The following is a 20,132-nucleotide window of genomic DNA, read 5'->3' as shown; positions in this document are numbered from 1 at the left end:
TTCATTACTTACATTAAGACTATTATTTTTTGTATTACAAGTTTTCTGAAATGTTATGTTTAAATATGCAAATGAGGCGTTATCTAATGCTAACTTTTGGTGACTTTAGGAGAAATCTACAGACGTAGATAGACAAAGTGGTAAAATAAACACCTAGATGTGTATTTTGGATGTTTTCTTTACCCTAAGTTTAAGGAAGACATGTTATGGATGCAAAATAGCCCAAAATCTCAAAATTGACCAGTGTATGAAAAATAATATTTTTGCCTGGGGTGTCTCCCCTTAAAAAAATATTTTTACATTTTGGGAAATACGTTTATTAGCTTTTGTGAACAGTTAGATGATACGATCAGTATCACTCTCATGTATGTGTAGTAAACATGAAGCTACAGTCAGCGGCCGGTTAACTTAGCTTAAAGACTGGAAACAGAGCCCGGCCCTGTCTGAAAGTAAATCTTCTGATCTAACTCTCGGGCACGACGGTACATTTTTCCTCTTACAAACACAAAAATAGTTTGGAAAAGAGGAGCCATAGATTCAAACGGTCTGTCCCAACACATATATTTAATGGATTTAGCATGAATATAGTTATTATTCATGTTATATTTAACACAAATAATAAATATAATATTTGAGAAATACGTTCCTTCCCTAGGCACTTCCCAAACACAGAGATAATCAAAAATAATATCACTTAATATCTCTTTTATGACCTGTAAAAAGTAGACCTGCGTACTAATTCCATTACTCCTCACACCTCTTGAATGTGCAGTTGTTTTTTCCAGTGTCGTCAACTCTAAGCGGTACGGCTCATCCGATTTGTGTCTATGTGGAAATAAATAAAGCCAACAGGTCGATCGAAGCCTGTATCTAAGCGTGTCCCAGTGAGCTCTGTTAAACCTCCACACGCTTTAACGGCTTCTGTGTCAAAGTGTGAGTATCGAGACAGAACCGTAGTATCTGGAATGAATGTGTTGTCTGATTGAAGTTCTTACCGAGGAGTCGCAGCAAAAGAAACAACACTCCAAGTGCGTACGATTTCAGCTCAGGGCTCACAGTCCTGCAAGGGAAGCAGATGGTATAAATGAATGTTTTGATGTCCTGTGCAAGAACACACCAAACAGACACACTCATTTATATCAAACATACCTGATCAGGATGATAACAGAGGGCGTCTGGGCCATGGCTCCGACCAGGCTGCAGGCACAGATCACACACAGGAAGATGAGGAAAGCCTCCTGGCAGCCCGGCGTCGGACATTTCCCCGGAGTTGCTGTGGCGTGTTCACTCACAGAAGACACACAACCGCATCCCGTCAGATTCTGTGAAGAGACGAAGACGAGAGGCTTTATTCAAGAACCATTTGGAAAAACAAGTAAATCTAATTACAGGGAAAACATGTGATAACTTGTGATAACGCTGTTTTCACATTTAGAGGAAGGCCTGGTATCAATACAGTACACACAGCAGACAAAATATAGAAGAACTGCCACAGCAGTAATAGGGATGAGGGGAATTCTCTCCGCATGTGATTTGAATATAAAAGTCACTAATCTGCAGTCGGCATCTGGTAACAACCACAGCACCACTTGATTCCCCAGCATGTGATAGCTGACGACAGGCCTGTGAAATACTGGGACAGTTTTTTTACTTGAGCTTTAATATCAAAGTATGTAGAACATTTTAAGTTTGCATCATCTGTAATTCATTTGGTGTTTTTTATCCGTGTTACAATCAGAAGATTACCGTTCACTAGGGCTGGGACGATTCAACTATATTCAACAATATTGCCGATTCGATATGTATTTTGTGATTTTAAAGTATTTTTTTTTTTTTTTAAGATCATTTTTTGGGGCTTTTCATGCCTTTTATTGAGAGTGATAGTGATAGTGGTGAAATGGGGAGAGAGAGGGGATGACAATGCAGAAAGGGCCACAGGTCGGATTCGAACCCTGGGCCGCTGCAGCAAGGACTCGCCTACTTGATACATGGGGCGCCCGCTCTACCCGGTGAGCTAACCGGCGCCCCGCGATTTTAAAGTATTGTTGCTGTAAACAAAAGTATTGATTTATTGCGATCTATTTTTGTTAACCTTTTTAACACTAGATCATGGGAAAAAGTTGAATCATACACTTCTAGGGACTTTTACTTTGGAAAATATCTTAATTTATACAGTAGGAATGTTCGATTTTCAGCATGTATGTAGTCAGAGATGTCCTGAAGTCAAATATATCAGTCATTGTTTATTACATTTTTCCAGCAACGACATTTCCCTCACAAATTAGTGGTATTTTCTTTTTAATTTATAAGGGACATGTAATGTTTTATACTTCTGTTGAATATAATCCAATCAATCTTATTTCCATATATGTATGTTGTATATACAGTTCCCTTTGTTAACACCTTATTTTGAAAACCGGACGTAGTCACACGTGTAAACTTCCGCTAACTTCGCCAAGTCTGTCGATAGCTTTCCCCGTCAGCTCCGTACTCTTTATACATCCATGGTCAGCGCCATCGGGGGCCGTTTGAATGCATTTAACATAAATGTCAGTATATGGGTGCTCTACAGTTGTAGCATCGGCTGATTTGACCACGGAGATGCGAGTGACGGCTGGCTTGACCACACGTTACCGCAATACGATAACGTTTCCTGTCCATGACAAGAGTTAGCATGCAGCTTTAGCCGTGATGTCTCGCTCTATTTTCCTGGCAATGTGTGAAACCCAAAGTGTTTCCATACTTTACTGTATGTGTAGTGTTTACCACGTTGGATTTAAAATGTGAGGGTGCAGGTCGTATCCACGCGGACTCTCTCGCCGTTTTCTACTTTTTTGATCCGGCTCACTGCGGCCAGGCTTGTTTGTTTTGGTGTTTGAAACAGATATGACATCACGTTTGTCAGACGATAACAATAAAAGCAGTAACTTCCTTCTACCTCTGCATAGACTCAAATGAAGCAAATATTTTGATTCTGGCATTAAAAAATCTATTTCAAAATCGTAAAAAAACAACAGAAAAACGCGATACATTGGTGTCAATCGATTTTTTTCTACTGTTCAGACTTCGGGTAAATACCTGAGAGATGTTTGATGAGGTTTGAGGGCCTCCTTTCCGGGTGCAGCCGGCAAAGCAGGCGGACAGGTAGGTGACACCATTGGAGCCGCACACGGGGCTGATGGTGGAGGTGAAGCAGTTGCACTGACTGATGCACTGAGCTTCTGGTTTCTCGCCCGGCCGCAGAGTCCTGAACACAGAGAGACACAGAGACAAACCTGAGAATCCTTTTCCGACAGTAAGTACCAACTATATCTGTACGGGGGCACAAACAGAATCGAAGGAGCACTCTTTTATCAGGGACACTGTGGTTCACTTTTAACATCTCCATGGGAACTGCACTGCACAGATAACCTGCCCCGGAGCGGGCTGGCTTCCGGCTACCAAATTGAAAAGTAGTAATGCCCTAAAGTCAGTATCTCTACAGGACCACCACACAGACAGAAATACTGCTTTCACATTGAAATGACAAGAAATAAAGGCAGCTATACGGCTGGGTAACAGACCTTCATGCTTTTTTTGGAAAAGTATCAAATAAATGGATCTATAAAAAACTTTGATTAATCACTTTCTCAGTGATCTAATCCAAAAGGAAAGGGGCACACTGGTCCCCCATGTACATAACACAAGTGGACTTGCTTGTGCTCAATATTAATTGAGTGATAGTGTATGCATGTGTGTAAAATGTGTCCTTTTTAAGATATTTACTGTGTAAATTATCTATTAAATATGAATTGTACTTTCTTTTCTCCCTCGCTCCCACAGCTCAGGCCTACTAGGTTTGATATGGTGACTGTTGTTAGCTGCAAACATACACTGTATACAAGAAGGGGACGTAGTCACCGTGATGTCACTCATTGGTTTGTGGGCTGTCATTTTGAAGCCTCGAGTTTGGCATTTTGACCGTCGTCATATTGTCTTTTTTGCAACCAGAATTGACACAAGAGGGTGAGGTACAACCGAACGCTGAATAAGACATTTTTAAGCGACCCAAATGTTATAATTAACTTTCATGAACTGAAAAAATGCTGTGAAAGGGTTAAAGTTCTATGACGAAAACACGGACATTTACTAAATGAACATCATGCTGTATTGAAGAAGACTTGAAACTAGTGATTGAGACCATAAACTCATGATTACAATGTTTACTGAGGTAATAAATCAAGTGAGAAGTAGGGTCATCTTCTCATAGACTTCTATACAAACAGACTTATTTTTTTGCAACCAGAGGAGTCGCCCCCTGCTGGCTGTTAGAAAGAATACAAGTTTAAGGCACTTCAGCATTGGCTTCACTTCTCAGACCCAGAGGTTGCCCACTGGCTGCAACTAACAATTATTTTCATGATTGATAAATCCACACAGTATTTTTCTTGATTAACTGATAAATGTCTTCAAATGTCTTTTTTTCATTTGACCAGCAGTCCAAAAATCCAAAGTCCAGAAAGTGGAACCCATGAATGTTTGCGTTACCGTTTTTTGGTATGGGCATCAGGTATTGTATCGCCACTACTATTGGAAAAATTTCACACAATTCCCACAAAAGCAGGCTACAATAAATAAACAGATAGTGACAAAGCAGTGTAATTAATCATGACTCATCGATATACAAGTAAATGAAATGTCCTGTTGCATAATAATTCAGCTCTGAAGCCCTTTCACAGGACCGGTGACTGATTCAGTGAAATCTGTTTGCATTTGTATTCAGTCCGTGCAGCCCGGAGCAACGCGAGGCCACTTTCTGAATAGAAAATATTTTTATGGACTCGTTGAGATGACACAAAGTTGTTTGAATAAAAAGTAATCCCACTGTGCCCCAATGACCGGCAGCGAGAAGAATTTTTATTTACACATTTAGACCCTCTGCAGTTCACCTCCAATAAAGTCCTCTAACCTTGGCAGCAGTGTTACTTTTCACTGTATAATGTTGTTTACTGCTCATGTTTATTTATTAGAATAACTGGGTCCTTATGATAGGACACAAATCCACAATCTAGGGTATAAATACTCACTGAAATTACATTATCTATAGTTTATTGTCTATAATCTATAGTCTATCTTTCTCTGCTGAATCTAGACTGAACTTCACTAACTTCCTCCTGAGGAAAACAGTTTGATCTCACGTACAAGACACTATCTGATCTGCTGAAGTCGCATGTGATTGGTTAGTTGTTACAAAAACAGCTTTGTCATGACTCTTAGCTAAACTGGAAAATCGTGGTTGAACGGAGTCCGTCATAAGACCAGTTATCCAGGAAGTTAAACTTTTTTAAATCAGATAAATTTAAGTCAGCGTGACCAAGTTGCAGCCTTAAGCCAAGGAGTCACTTTAACTATCTACATCAGAATGATACGGATCTAACCCGGTGACTTCCAACTATTATTTTGGCTTGTAAATCCCTTAAAAAGAGTAAATGTCTACTTGTACTCGTAGTTGTCACCAGTTTAATCTTTCCTTTTTTTCTTCTTTGTAATGGTCTGTGAATTAAAGTGTACATGTTCTGCATCGTTTGGATAATTGTGATCATAAATATCCTACAATTTATAACCAAAGTCATTTCAATTATTTCAAATACATACAGTAAGTTGAATGAAGAAGGAAGGTCAAACGCGCTTCAGCCGCCTCACAAGGAATAGAAGGCCTGTCCGGTGCTCACAGAGTAGGGCAATCTTGTCACAGGTGAGATTTCAGAGAACAGTTCCAAAGCATACTGGAGCACACGGATTTAAGGCAGTAAACTTTATTACTGCGTCTTCATCAGAGTCTGTCGAAACGTCAAAAGACTCTGATGAAGACGCAGTTGCCGTCGAAACGTTGGTGCTCCAGTATGCTTTGGAACTGTTTTCTGAAGTCTCTCCACATACAGTAAGTTATCTGTCCAATCCAATCGATTCAGTGTCCTCTAAAACTTGAATGGAACTTCATCAAAATCGGTCCAACGGGAGTTGAAATATGGCCTCTTCTGGTTTAAATGACCATTTTGGATTTTTGGAAATGTTTGAAAAGGATTAAGTATCCTCAATAACCCCCAAAGCCACTCCAATATTGTCCAAATCGGCTAAGCTGTTGCTGAAATACGGTCAATATACAGTATGTGATTGTGCTAATTAATGTTTTGCCCAGTCACCAGTTTAATCAAATGTTTTCCTTGTTTGTTTTTCAAATCCTGAATAAGTAAGATAATTCAGTAGATTTCAAGCGAAAAAATGTGTAAAACTAAGTATAACTTTTAGAATAATATGTTTTTTCATCTCACAAATTGACTTGGTACTGCCTTAACCCGTATTCAACTTTAAGTACAAATGGCTGCCATATATCCAGCTTCTCTCTTACTCGTTGCCGTATGAGACCGTCACTCCCGCGACGGGGCCGGTGTCGCAGCCCAGGAACAGGAAGGAGACGTAGCAGGCGGTGGAGATCAGGTTGACCAGCATGGCCATGCGGATGGCTCCCAGCGCCGACAAGTTCAGCTTCTTCACCAGCAGACCGCCCATGAAGATCCCCAGACACGCACAAGGAATGGCTGTCATACCTGAAAAATAAAGTTTACCCCAACCTGTTTATAATACTGGTAATCTGTATATCATGGTGTGTGTGTGTGTGTATACAGCATGTTTTTGCTCTGAACACTGACCTAACAGCTGGTTGGCTGAGGTGGTGGTGAGGTTGAACTGCTGCTCGAGGTATTTCCCCAGAAAGGCTGCGAAGCCAGCCACGACGCCGATCTCCATGCAGGCCGCCAGGACGATGCAGGTGAACACTGGGTTGGACAGGAGGTGCTTGGTCACCTTGGGGATCACTGGACATACAGAAATAAAAAGGGATGATCAGTAATATTCTGTAGCATGTCAGGTAGCAGGACAGAACGGAGTCTCTTGTTGCCTTTCTGTCTGATTTGGTACCTGCTCTGATCTCATTTGATTACATTTGTTTAGTAATCAAATAACACAATAATAATACAATATATAATAATATAATTACTTGGTAGATACTCATTGGATAAAATGCAGTTTGCATAATGACTGCTTTTACTTTTATGCTTTAAGTAAATTTTGCTGATAGTACTTTTACCTTACCCTTTAAAAACAGACCGTTTCTATATTTAGAAATCTTTTGGATCACTATGTTTCGTGTGTTTATTTAGTAAAATGTTATGAAAAAACATGTCAGAATTTCAATACTTTTGTGACTTATTATAGTTTATTGACTGACATAAACAAACAAGCTTAGGTTGTACAGATTTTAGGGATATGAAGCATATGAAGATACTCCAAGAAATGACATCACAACAAGCAGAAATACCAGTGTAGGCACTTGGCAGACCAGAGTTAAAAGAGTTAAATAACATTTCCTGCGGAGTACTTTACTTGTGATGGAGTATTTTTCATTGTGGTATTACTACTTTACCTAATCAAAAGGAGCTATGGTCTAAATTTGTTATCATTTTAGACCAATTTCAACAGTAGCAAACTCAACTTTTTAGTGTTATTCACATGTGTCGAATATAGAAAAACATGTAAGTGTGTAATTTCACTGCAGTGCTGCTGTACACTGGATGTTGCACACTCACCCCTGAGTTGCTGACAGCAGGTGGGGCTGTTGGCAGGCTCGTGGTTGCGCACAACCCCGTTGCTGGGCTTTGGAGTGTCATAGTCTGCACTCAGAGAGGGAGGAAGCATAACCTGCTCGCTGTCTGCCCCCTCCTCTTTCTCCTTGGTCGGCAGCGACTGAGGGAAACCAAACATGAAGAGAGCTGAGCAGAAGAGTAAGGCACCGCACAGGAGGAAGCCTGCCCACCAGGCCCCGATCCACCGCGGGTCGTCTGGTGTGATGCCCAGCTTCTCTGTGGAGAGAGGCACAGCGGAGGTCAATAAAGCACATACACACAGAGAGACACGTTGAGATAATGCAACACTGGAGAAATGTTACCGGTGTCGATGAAGATAGCATCCACGTAGAACTTAGTGCAGACGGAGCCGAGGATGAAGCCACAGGCGGGCCCGAACACCAGAGTAGAGAAGAGGATTCCTGCACAGAAACAAACAGCAACTTTACTCATTCAAACAAAAGAAGGAGGATAGTTTTACTAAAACATCTGTGAATGTTATACTGTAGATCAGAAGTCTAAATCATGAGATGCTCTGTGTAATACTGTAAAACACCTCTTAGGTAAACTTAGAAGGAATCAATGTCACCATACCGGGAGATTTCAATAAGTTGCATCAACCATTGCACACATATTGATAATGAAATGTCATGCTTATTGTGTTTAGGGCTGCAACTTACGGATGCACAGATACTGATATCAGATCAGATATCAGGCCGCTACTGACTCAAATAGCTGGATCGGATATCGGTGACAATGGGGCCGATCTATTAAATTCAATTTTATGTTTGTATGCTGTCTACATTATAGACTAGAATTTAAATTCCTGTTTACGTTTTGTCCAATTTGTTGCTGCATTAAAAAGGTTTACACTTGAGTTGTAATTCCTGTTAATTTTGAATTTCTTTTTTGCCAAGTTGTTGGTGTAGGATTTATTAATTCATTAATAAATAACAATTCATTAAATTTACATGTATTTGTTTGTTACATTTTGTTTTACAAAGTTAGGAAAGCAATGTTTGAGTCAAGAATGATGTTGTCTTACACATAAAAAAACTATCCCAGTCACTTCCACCCAGTGAGGGATACATCACATTAATTAAACAAAGGTATCGGATTGATTATTTTCTTGATTAGTTGTTTGGTTTATAAAATGCCAGAAAATGGTGAAACATTTCTATCAGTGTTTCCCAAATCCCAAGATGACGTCCTCAAATGTCAACAACTCAAACATATTCAGTTTACGGTCACAGATGAGTAAATAAACCAGAATATATTCACATTTAAGAAGCTGGAATCAAAGAATTTAATCAAACCTGTTAATCAATTATCAAAATAGTTGGCAACTAATTGATTAATCTTTGCAGTCCTAGTGTGTTTTATTGTCTTTATTGGTGAGTCAAAAAGACAAATTGCCTGCTCTGGTGGGACAATAAAGTCTTAATCTATTTTAAAAAAACACAATAAAGCCCTGTGTGGCATGCAACAATGTCAGTGAATGTGTGAATTACTTAAAAAACGTTTAAAAATCAACAGAAATATCAACATTTTATTGTGAATGTAGAGTAACGACAACATTTTAGAAATGTCTCCACATCAAGGAAGGCCTATCATCCTTTAGTTCATAAAATGTAAAAAAAAAAAATGGCATCTTCAAATGTCTTGCCTTGTCCAGCCAACAATCCAATAAGATATTCATTTTAAAATGATATAAAAGACAGAAAAGATGCTAAAGATCTTCATATTTCAGAAGCTTGAACCAGAGAATATTTGCCATTTTAGGTTTCATTTCAGCTCTACTTCTGTGCCGTCCTTTCCAGGAGGTACAGTGTGAAGCAAGACAGCAAACAGGGAAACATTTAGTCTGTCATGCGAGATCAAATCAGCCAGTTAAAACCACAAGGCAAGTGCAGCGGCGGTGGCGGTGGCAAGGCACACAGTGAGTGTTCTCGTTATGATCACATGGCTCAGCTTTCTAAACATCGCAGGGTTAGCCCCGCCGAACAAACAGACACAAACACGCACTGTGAGGAGGACGACACCTGACAACGGAAACCAGTTGTTTTGTCCATATCTGCTCTAAGATGTGGGGCTTAATCCAAAGTCCTCATTAGAGCGCTGTCAGCGGGCCGAGAGTGTGCCGCTGTGACTCAGACTGCAGGCTGATAATGAAGACTCAAAGCTCAATTTGGGAGAGTCCGTCTCCCTGACTGTATACAGTATGTCCTGTGATCTGTGGTATTATTAGACTGTATCCGGCACACGGAGACAAACCAGATGTACATCTAAGTTTGCCACTCACAAAAACGGAAATGGAAACTACGAATTAGCATCAATATAAAATGAAATCATCCCGTCTACTCCACTTCCTCCTCCGGCCCTGCAGCATTAGAAACATCCCCTATTACTGGCTGCATGTTGGCTCCGAACACTGCTGCTATCAGCACGGAGCCTCCAGTAAGATGCTGCTCGAATGCCAGGAGCAGCCACTTAATGAACAAGCGTGGAAACTGTGACTAAGCTCTCTCTGCTAGTGCTGAGAGTGAATGCACGGTCTGCTTCCCGCCTTGACCACCCACATGTAGGAAGGGAGTCAACACATTCACATAATTGTAGCCTCGTTCACACCATAGTTTTATTCTTCGCGTAGAGGAAATGTCTCGCAGATTTGTTAGGTGTGGCTCCCTACCTTGAAACACAACTCATTTAGGCAAGACGGGGAGTGAAACAAAAGAACAGTGGCTTTCGTGGTGGGATGTGAACGTACTGTTTCTCATACAGCCGAAACATCGTTGCGGTTAACAGCACGGAAATGAACAAAGATACAGATGATGTGTGTCCATGAGGCGCCAGAGCATGACAGGTTTTTACCTCTTCCTTCAACTAGCTTCCGATCTTTTGTAATATGAACATAAGTTTCGTTTCCTCTAATGACAGTCTGAATGCAAGACTGATATCAAACAATTAAACCTGCAGTAGGCAGAATGTTTTTGGCATCATTGGGCAAAAATACCATAATAACCTTTCAGCATATTGTAATTCAAGTGTTCTGAGAGAAAACTAGACCTCTTCACCTCCTCATAACTCTGTTTTCAGGCTTTAGAAAATCTAGCCCGTGACGGGAGACTTTAGCCAATCACAGGTCATTTCAGAGAGAGAGCGTTCCTATTGGCTGTTCATTCAACGGAGGCAGCTGTCAATCTCTTGAGAACTCCGACCAATCGGTCAAACTAGGGAGCGCTGATCAAATATGAATCAATATTCTGTTAGTGTAATGCCTATTTCTCGCCTCAAATGTTTTTAGAAACGTCTTGTAGTGTACTGTTTAACTGGAAAATTAGAAAGTTTGATCCGGCTGGTGGGCGGTGTTTGGTATTTCCTCAACTGATCTCAACATGGCTGCCGGGTCACAAACATTCTCATTTTAACAGCTAAACAGTACACTACAAGATGTGTCTGAAAACATTTGAGGGGAGGAATAGGCATTACAGTAACAGAATATTGATTCATATTTGATCAGCGCTGCCTAGTTTGATCGAAGTTTACGAGTGATTGACAGCTGCTCAGAGACGGCAGGCTCCAGCTCGGCTCTGATTGGTTGTTTTCCTCCGGTCTGTGAAATCTTGCAGATGCCGTTAGGAGCACCAGAGGACACAGAGGCATACATTTTTTTTTTCAGATTACCTGTCTCATGCATTACTGTCAGGATATAGTGACTGTTTTATAAAAATAACTTTTTTTAATCATATTTGCTCCATTTTTACCCGCTGCAGCTTTAAGCTCAAACAATATTCGTTTAACCACATCCACGTACAGACTGACGGGGGGCGGATTCACACCCACAATCACACAGGAAGAGCTGTTGTGGTACATCAGGGAGTGTTTATGAAACTGTAGAGTTTAACAGCCACTTTCAGGAGGGAGGGCTGCAGTCGACAAGCGAATTTGCCTGCGGTGCTGCAAATGAGGCCTGTGCACTCTCTGCTTCGAGTGTTTCCTTAGAAACGGAGTGTTGTCTTCTCTAAGCAACAACATCACAATTTCTTTCACCACAGGAAACCTCAAAGAGGAAATTCAGTTAGCAGGGGATGAGGGCTCAGCTCTAGCCCAGGAGTCCCACGACCACCGAGAGGATAAATGTTTCCAGTGAGATCGGTGCCTGCCCCCGGTCGCTTTAAGAAACGCTGCCTCCTTGATGATAACATTGTGCCACAGCGCCGGGCCTCGCTTGTGGAAGAGATCACTAATCTATGATGCCTGCTTATCAATCTGCTACTTCTGCACAAGAAACAAGGGGAACGCAATTTTTTGAAGTTGGTGATAATTTTCACATGAAATATATTTTTGATAGTTTTTTTTTTTCTTAAGGTCAAAGCCAGCAGAGGAAAAGCGTGCAGCAAGTTCGTCTCCCACAATAGGATTAAGCTGGCATGAACATGAACTCGATCTTGTAGTCAAAACATAAGCAAAGTATCAGGTCCAACATTGCTTCAGTACTTTTCCTCTACCAACCGGAGCCTAATCTACTTAACGTCTACTAATGTCTGGGTTAAATTCTCCAGTTTGGCTTAAAGGAATAGTTCAACATTATGGGAATTATGTCTATTTGTTGCTGCGAGTACAACTCATTCAGATGATAACAAATTTGGTCTTTGATCACCGCGAGGCAGGGCGCAGAGCCTTGCGGAGACAAAGCGCAGGGCAGGTATAGATTTGTCATTGAAAAGTGCGCAAGGAAGCTACGTCACTGTTTCTAGTCGGGGTGGGAATCACCAGAGGCCCCACGATACGATATTATCACGATACTTAAGTCACGATATGATCTTACTGTGATTTTAAACATTCTGCAATATGCCGAGTATAATGATAAGATATATTGCGATTTACTAACTTTTTTCAACTGCAAATGATGCAGTATGTCAACATCTGTTTTATCTAATAAGATACAGTTTTCACTCAGAGTTTCATCTCAGAGTTTTCATTCACATATCTTAAGGTCAGAGGTCAAGGGACTCCTTTGAAAATGACCATGCCAGTTTTTCCTCGCCAAAATTTAGCGCAACTTTTGAAGCGTTATTTATTGGTCTTCCCGACAAGCTAACATGAAATGGCTTGTACCAATTGATTCCTTAGTAGTCTAGTTTCATATGATACCAGTATCTTCACTCTAACTTTAAGATTGAGCCCGCTACAATCTCTGAAAGACAGAATAGCGGCCGGGATTCTCGGATTATTAACATGTTAATAGTTTATATAATAAAAGATCGATACTTGTCGTCTGTTGATACAATATTTCCATGCAAAATATTGTGATACTATGCAGTATGGATTTTTATTCCCACCCCTATAGTTTCTAGGCAACAACAACAGTTGTAGCAACCTCATTGGTTGAGGTATGAAAGGTCAGCGGCAACCGAGGTCAAAGTTTAAATAATCTGAAATTTGAGCGCAGCGCTCGGTGGCAATTTCGAGCTGTGTGCCACGCCAAGGGTGGCGCTTCCACCTAGTTGGCACCGCTCTCCTCTTAGGAAAACAATGGCACAGCCAGCACAAAGTGATTTTATGGCTCATCATGCGTGGGCGGCTTTCGGTGAGAAGATACCACTCCCTACATGAAGAGTGGTATCAATCTTCTCATTTAACTCTCAGCAAGAAAGGAAAAAGTAAGAATATTTCCCAAGTTGTCAAAATATTGTGTGTACAGAAAGAGGCAGAGCAGAGCAGAAAAATAGCATGTGACCATTAAGCTGATTTTAACTATGAAGGATTTTGCTGGCCACACATTGACAAGCTTGGTTATGTTATCACAAACTTTTACTGCCCAGCCACCTGTTATTCTTTCTCCTTATTTTATTTCAAATAACCGACCTTTGCTCTCCGGTCACAGACAAAAAGACAACTGTGCCTGTGCAAGCTGGAAAGGGACGTTTTTCCTGTTTGCCACGACAGGATTAAACTGAAGAAAAAAAACAAAACGAAAGTTAAGCACATTAAATCTCCATGAAGGACAATACACTACCACCGCCGTGGGTAATCTTTGTAACACACTACTTTTCTAAATTGCCTCGAAATCCCTTTTCCCTTCCAGCGGTCCTGTTACAAGATAAGTACAAAACAAACTAATTTGTTCATGTTGTAGTTCTCCCGAGCCTTTTAGTATCCTGTGAATTATACTCTCAAGGGAGCATGTCAGATGTAATTCAATAACAAAGCTCGGCTCTATTGTTTTTGTTTCCCTCTAATTTGTTTAGAGGCCAATAGAAAAAGGCTGGCAGAGCTGCTGGCCATGAGGCTTGTCCTTTTCCGGATATGAATTAACCCACAGATGAATCCCATATCCTACCAACTACATTTGAGAAGTTGACGTAAGATGAATGTCAAACATACGAATGCCCACGCGTTTGTAGATCAGAGTATTTCACACGGTAGCACTTGTGGTTTAGCAGAAGTGGAAAGTCCTTGACGTCATTATCCTCAGACGTTTCCACATAAAAAATACGACCACATACAAAACACCTCCATCTTATAGACTTTCGTAATGGCTCAGTCAAAACACTATGTAAAGATGAAGCCATACTAGAGGAGATGATAACTGTGACGGACTGGGCTTCGCTCTTCCTAAAATCACTCCTGAGATTAAATCAGCAGGAGGCCCATTTAAGGTCCTCCTCAAAGATAACGAGCATTTAAAAAGCCCCTTGTCCCAAAGTTGACTTTCTTAGACCATCCAAGTGGAGGGGGTTGAGAGTGTAAGCCAACACAGCGTGAGGTTAAACAGAGGAGCTCTTGGTAATCGAAAATGTCAGATGCATTACGCCCCGCACCGTCCTCGGTTTATTTCACGCTCTCACTGTACAAAAGGAATTCCTTCTCCTCCTCCATTAATCCGGCCCAAGTTGGCTCAGTAATCCCCTGAGCTCAATAAGAGCAGAGGGACAGTGTGATGTTGGAGGCCAAACAACAGCTTGTGCCACTTTCACGAGTTGGGGCCAGACTGAAACTGAGAGTGAGCTAAATGATGACTAAAGATAAAGCCAAGTGTCTCAGCTCTCCATTCTCTAGGGCCTAAACACGGGTTTATGTCGAAGGGGTCAATCGAGAGCAGGAACAAAAGAGAGTCTTGGGGACGGAAGAAGTGCATAAAGCAGACACCAGATTTCAGGGTCACATTTAAAGTGACTATAAACTTTTAAGACCACGCGATTTAAAGAGCTTTCAAACAAAAGCCCAGTCGTCTTCCTCCTCTGCCGTACATCAGCCCATAATAACAACCTCTGTGCGTAAGACATTTTATAAGATTGAAGAGACTCGGGAGGAACGCTCAAACAGGCCACAGATGTCGGACTGAGCGCAGGCCATTTCCTGCATGTCCATTGAAGAGAGGTGGCATTGCTCATACTGACAGTTACACAAAAGATTCAGACACTCCTCAACTCACACACACCACACCTAACAACCATCCGTCTGCTTCCTGGCAACACGCTTCCTCTCCTCTCATCAACTGCACAGAAACAGCAGGCAGCCGATAACTGCTGGATGTTTTCTGGACTGGGTTTCATAAGTTAACGACATTTGTACTGAGGAAAAGCACACATCTTCTTATCTGTGGTTTAAAGCCATTCGGTCTGTGAATTGTTATTAATTAATATTGAAAATGAAGGATTATGTCAGAGCTAAATAGTATCCAGTTCTTATAATTAGTTCCTCTTCCATTATTTGAAATCAAATTTAAAGACCCACCCTTTTTTTGCTTGCTTTTAGCTCAGTCGGAGGCTGCCCCATAGCATTCGTCAAGTCCCCTCTTTAATCATTTATAATGTCGTCTTACTACGTTTTAATCTGTTGTTGGTAGGGGCTGTCCTCGACCAAAGTTAGTTATTGTAAGCTGGTGATGTTATAGACAAAAGGGTGTGCTTTGTTGCTTGCTAAGGAGTGGTAGCTGAGGAAGACTGTTTGATTGGTGGGTGGTGATTGCAACATGCTAGTTAGCTTAAAGGGGACATATAAAAAACTAACTTTTTCAGTGCTTGTTCACATACAGTACATTTGGGTATCTGGAGTGCCTACCAACCCACAAACTGTGAAATAAGTCAACCCAGTCAGTTTTTTGTGGGCTGCCTAGATCAGAAAACATGCGATTCAAAAAGCCATTCAGATTTGGCTCCCCTTCCTACTGTACTGTATGTCACATGCAGGCTCATTAGAATATATCGCTCACGGCTTGAGATCTACTTTGCAAATGTACACCATATTTTTCTTACAAGCAAATCAGAGCAGACTGGGCTGTTTCTCGAGTGTGTCTTAAAGAGACAGGTGCTAAAATGGAGCGTTTCAGACAGAGAGTGAATACAGGTATATTCAGACAGACAGTATGAGAAAAATAATGTGATTTTTTAATAATAAAGCATGCAAACATGTTCTAATAGAAACCCAAAAGTATGTCAAATATGAATCTGGAAATGAGCATGATAAGTCCCCTTTAACATGTTGTTACCTGGCGATGTGACTCTGTGAGAAACAAAAGTGAATGTATCTTACTCTGGAGGGCCGTTCTGAGCGAGTCACCCAACTTTTGGCACATTTTCCCACGCGTATTGATAACTGGTTGTCCCACCTTTCATAGTTCCTCATAAATGCCTTGTTTATCTCACCCTGTACACTGTAGCCAGACTACTGACTACAAGCTATGCAGTAAATATGCATGGAGTTCTGCACTCCGACAAAAACGTCCAGGATTTACAATTTCCACATGCAATCAGAGTGATTGGAGGTTCGTCAACTTGTCAATCAGGGCTCTGTTGTTAAGGGGGGAGGACGCAGTTGAAGTATCAGCATTGATGTTACATGTAGAGGCTGCACAAACGCAACAACTCAGAGATATCTCGTGGCTTGTTGGTCTGCGGGTTTATTTTAATAGGTCAATACTTTCTATTTATTGCCAGTTAAACAGGAACCTTTTACCAACATGTGTCCCATTTCCCATAATTCACAACCTGCTGCAGATATTGAAGAGAAAATGCATTTAAATGTCAGGTCTTAGTCATTCATTCATGAGTAAGAAGCTATTCAAGCATGTCATGACATAATCTGTGGTTCTCAGATTACTGCCACTTTATCTGCTAATACCTCAGTGAGACTCTGCTAAACACCTGCATGATGCTATCAGCTATGGTCATAGGGATCTATTTATTGATTTATATAAAGGATGTAAATGTTAATCAAATATTTAAAAAATAAATACAAAGGAGCTGGTTGTACGGTCTCTGTAAAGTTTTGTCTGTTCACATTATTCCTTTTTAGTTACTTTTTCTGCTGTCACATCTGATCTAAATCTCAAAGTCATTTGTCGTCAGGCACTCTTCTAAGGAACTGACGAAATTCTTATCTTTCATTTCTCAAATATCTAACTGAAGCACCACTTCCACTTCCTCTATCTTTGGACGATACTACTAACACCCTAATCCTGCAGACTCATGCACAGCGACTCCATGGTGAAGTGAACCTGTGAACAACGGCAAAAAACAAACTTGCTGAGAGGAAATGAGCTAATCTAAATGAATAAATCTTCTTACTGAGATTAAACATGATGGACTTTAAATTCTGTACACATTTAGTGTGACACAAAATCCAAACGTCAGACATGATGAGCTTCTGCAGATAGCTATTATGTAAACTCAGCCCTCCCCTTCATGCCAGCAGGATTAATAATAAACAGGTAAAAGTCATGCAAAAGTTGCCTCTAAGGTGAAGTCTATTTTGATGAGGTACAGGGGATATTAACAGCTACCAAATCTTCAGTGATCCATAAGTAAGTACTAACAGCATTAGACAGCAGCTTTCACCCCAGGAAGTGAAGCCTCGGCCCACCTGAGTGGCTTTTAGTATCAACGTCAACATTATTCACACTGAGGTCTTACTGGCTGTTTCAAAAAAACATCTTAAGAATCGCACAGAATAAATATTTGTACCATAGTACATTTAATTAAATTAATATTGAATTAATATAGCTTCTCTGTCCTATGAAAAACTTTGTTTTAATGAAAAAATAGCCCAATTTTCAGGTTTGCAATGCTATTTTCAGCTAATCCAAGAGGTTTTTAATGCCTTATTTATCTTATATTGTACTTATGTTGTATTGATTAATTTGTGGAGATTAATTAATTAATTTTTTTGTCAATAAAATGCGAGAAAATATAATTTCCCACAGCCGACGCCGATGTATTCAAATTGCTAATTTTATTCGATCAACAGTTAAAAAACCCCAAATATTAAATTTACTATCATATATATAAAGCAAATCTTTTGGCTTGAAAAATTATTTGAAAAAAGTTCCTGATAATTTCTCTGTTGATCGACTAATTAATTATCAATTTATTGTTACAGATTGGGAAAAAAAATATCGAGATGGTTTGTTGGTTAGCTATAGCCCATAGTAACCCTGCTGGCTGTACACAGCCATGACCTAAATAACAAGCCGAAGCTTAAAGTCGGCTCTCAACTCACATTCAAATGCCATTAGATCAGGATCATCCTGCTTTAACTTCCGCTTACGTCAAATCATCTAAAATTTGAAACCAGCCCTCCGCACAACGTCCGGCTGCAACATCAAAACAGCGTCTTCTTCTCGTCTTCTCAACTTCTAACTTGAACCGGAGCAGACGAGTGTTTCACTGATGCCAAATAGATGCTGTATAAAATGTGCCGCTTAAGGACAAGTTTTAAACTTATTAGCATTTTGACCCTGAGGATGAAGCAGTCGGGTTTACTGCAGAGCGTCGACCGGGCTGCGGCCGGCCGACACTCTGCGGCTCTGTTCCCCTCGACACCCTGACACGTTAAGCTGAGCTCTGGCTCAATCTAAGCCTCCGAGAGGTCACGGCCTGAAATGGGAGGTCAACGTCGGGCCTCGCTGAAGGCTTCAATACCGTAGACTCCTGATATGAGTCTAGACTGCTGATAACCCAAAATATTTATAGGTAGCAGGACAATCAAGTGACTTTCACTGACTCCTGTACATATTTCTACTACATCATGTTCTGTAATTTAACACAAAACACATCTTTGTTTTACATAGACACTACTATCTCCAATCTTTCACTTCCTAATGCCAGAGGTGTGTTATGACTATAAATATGATTTGGGAAATGCCACTTGAAGTAACATTTAATACAGAGTTACACTACAAATATTTAATTTACCATCAAACTTTTCAAACAGATCTGAATGCTGTCAAGCTCAATAAAAACCCTAAAACAGCTTTGTATATGCAGGTTTTGTTTTGATTGGTGTGAATATGTTATATTCTTAGAAATGTAATAAAAAACCCACAAAAAAAACTTATTTATATTCAATATTAGTTTTAGTAGTACATTAGAATACAAAAGTAAAACAAAAATCTATTTATTAGAGCTGAAATGATTAGTCAATTAATCAATTATTCAATCAACCTCTGTGTGTGTTGTAATCAGAGCTTTCCCTGCTATAGGGTTGCAAATAACAATTATTTTCATCATCGATTAATCTGTGTGATTCGTTATTTGGTCTATAAAATGCCAGAAAATGGTGAAAGATGGCAATCAGTTCCCAGTTTTCTGAAGCCCAAGATGACATCCTCAAATGTCTTGTTTTGTTCTCAACTCAAAGTTATTCAGTTATATTCACAGAGGAGTAACGAAACAAGAAAATATTCACATTTAAGAAGCTGGAATCAGAGATTTTAAAAAAAAAAAAATCTTAAAAAATGACTCAAATCGATTAATAGATTATCAAAAAGTTGGTCATTAATTTAACAGTTGACAACTAATCGATTAATCGTTGCAGCTCTAGTTTCCAGCTTCTCAAATGTGAGGTTTTGCTGCTTTTCTCTGTTTCATATCATCGTAAATTGACTATCTTTGGGTTTAGACTGTTTGTCGGACATTTAAAGACTTCACCTTGGACTCATATCATGGACTCATTCATTAATCGATAATGCAAATAATCGTTTGCAGTGGTTTATTGTATTCATACTCACTGTTTTATATCAGAGGTAAAAGAAAAAGCAACAGTAAATACTGACTGAAGATGTGCTGTGCCCGACAGATCTCTGTCCTCTTTTATAATTCAGGGGCTGCGACAACCGAGCTGCCACATCCCATGACTCTTTGGATGACAATACAGAGAAAAATCACTTAAGTAAAACACACTGCAGCGGGATGGGAAAGAAAAAAAGTCAGAGCTGGAACAGTGAAGCTCTGTCATGGAAATAAATGCTTCTTTTTTTTTTTATCTAGAAAAATCAACATCCGGCCCTCTTAGATTATATAAGACAGAGTGAAGCCGTCATATTAAACTTTGGGAATGGAACAAACTGTGTGTGTTCATATCCTGTGTGTGTCTAGAATTACACTTAGTACTTGATAATAAATGCAGAGAAAAGACAACAAACAGATGTGAGGGAAATTAAAAAAAAAATGGGAATGATTGTTTAAA

At 40.1% G+C, this 20,132-nt stretch overlaps 1 protein-coding gene across 1 annotated transcript in view; it reads right to left on the bottom strand.

Annotated features, from left to right (window-relative positions):
* Positions 1-20,132, bottom strand: part of slco3a1a (solute carrier organic anion transporter family member 3A1a) — a 43,712-nt gene that overhangs the window by 2,259 nt on the left and 21,321 nt on the right. Inside the window, exons 3-9 of the mRNA XM_074633006.1 lie at positions 7,985-8,083; positions 7,626-7,898; positions 6,690-6,854; positions 6,389-6,587; positions 3,079-3,247; positions 1,150-1,322; positions 996-1,060 (exon numbers count right to left, since the gene is read on the bottom strand). Coding sequence (XP_074489107.1) covers positions 996-1,060; positions 1,150-1,322; positions 3,079-3,247; positions 6,389-6,587; positions 6,690-6,854; positions 7,626-7,898; positions 7,985-8,083 — 1,143 coding nt within the window. The remainder of the gene's footprint in view (positions 1-995; positions 1,061-1,149; positions 1,323-3,078; positions 3,248-6,388; positions 6,588-6,689; positions 6,855-7,625; positions 7,899-7,984; positions 8,084-20,132) is intronic.

The sequence above is a fragment of the Sebastes fasciatus genome, chromosome 4 (genome assembly GCF_043250625.1).
Source record: "Sebastes fasciatus isolate fSebFas1 chromosome 4, fSebFas1.pri, whole genome shotgun sequence".
NCBI classification, from domain to species: Eukaryota; Metazoa; Chordata; class Actinopteri; order Perciformes; family Sebastidae; genus Sebastes; species Sebastes fasciatus.
This window is presented reverse-complemented; position numbering and strand designations above follow the sequence as displayed.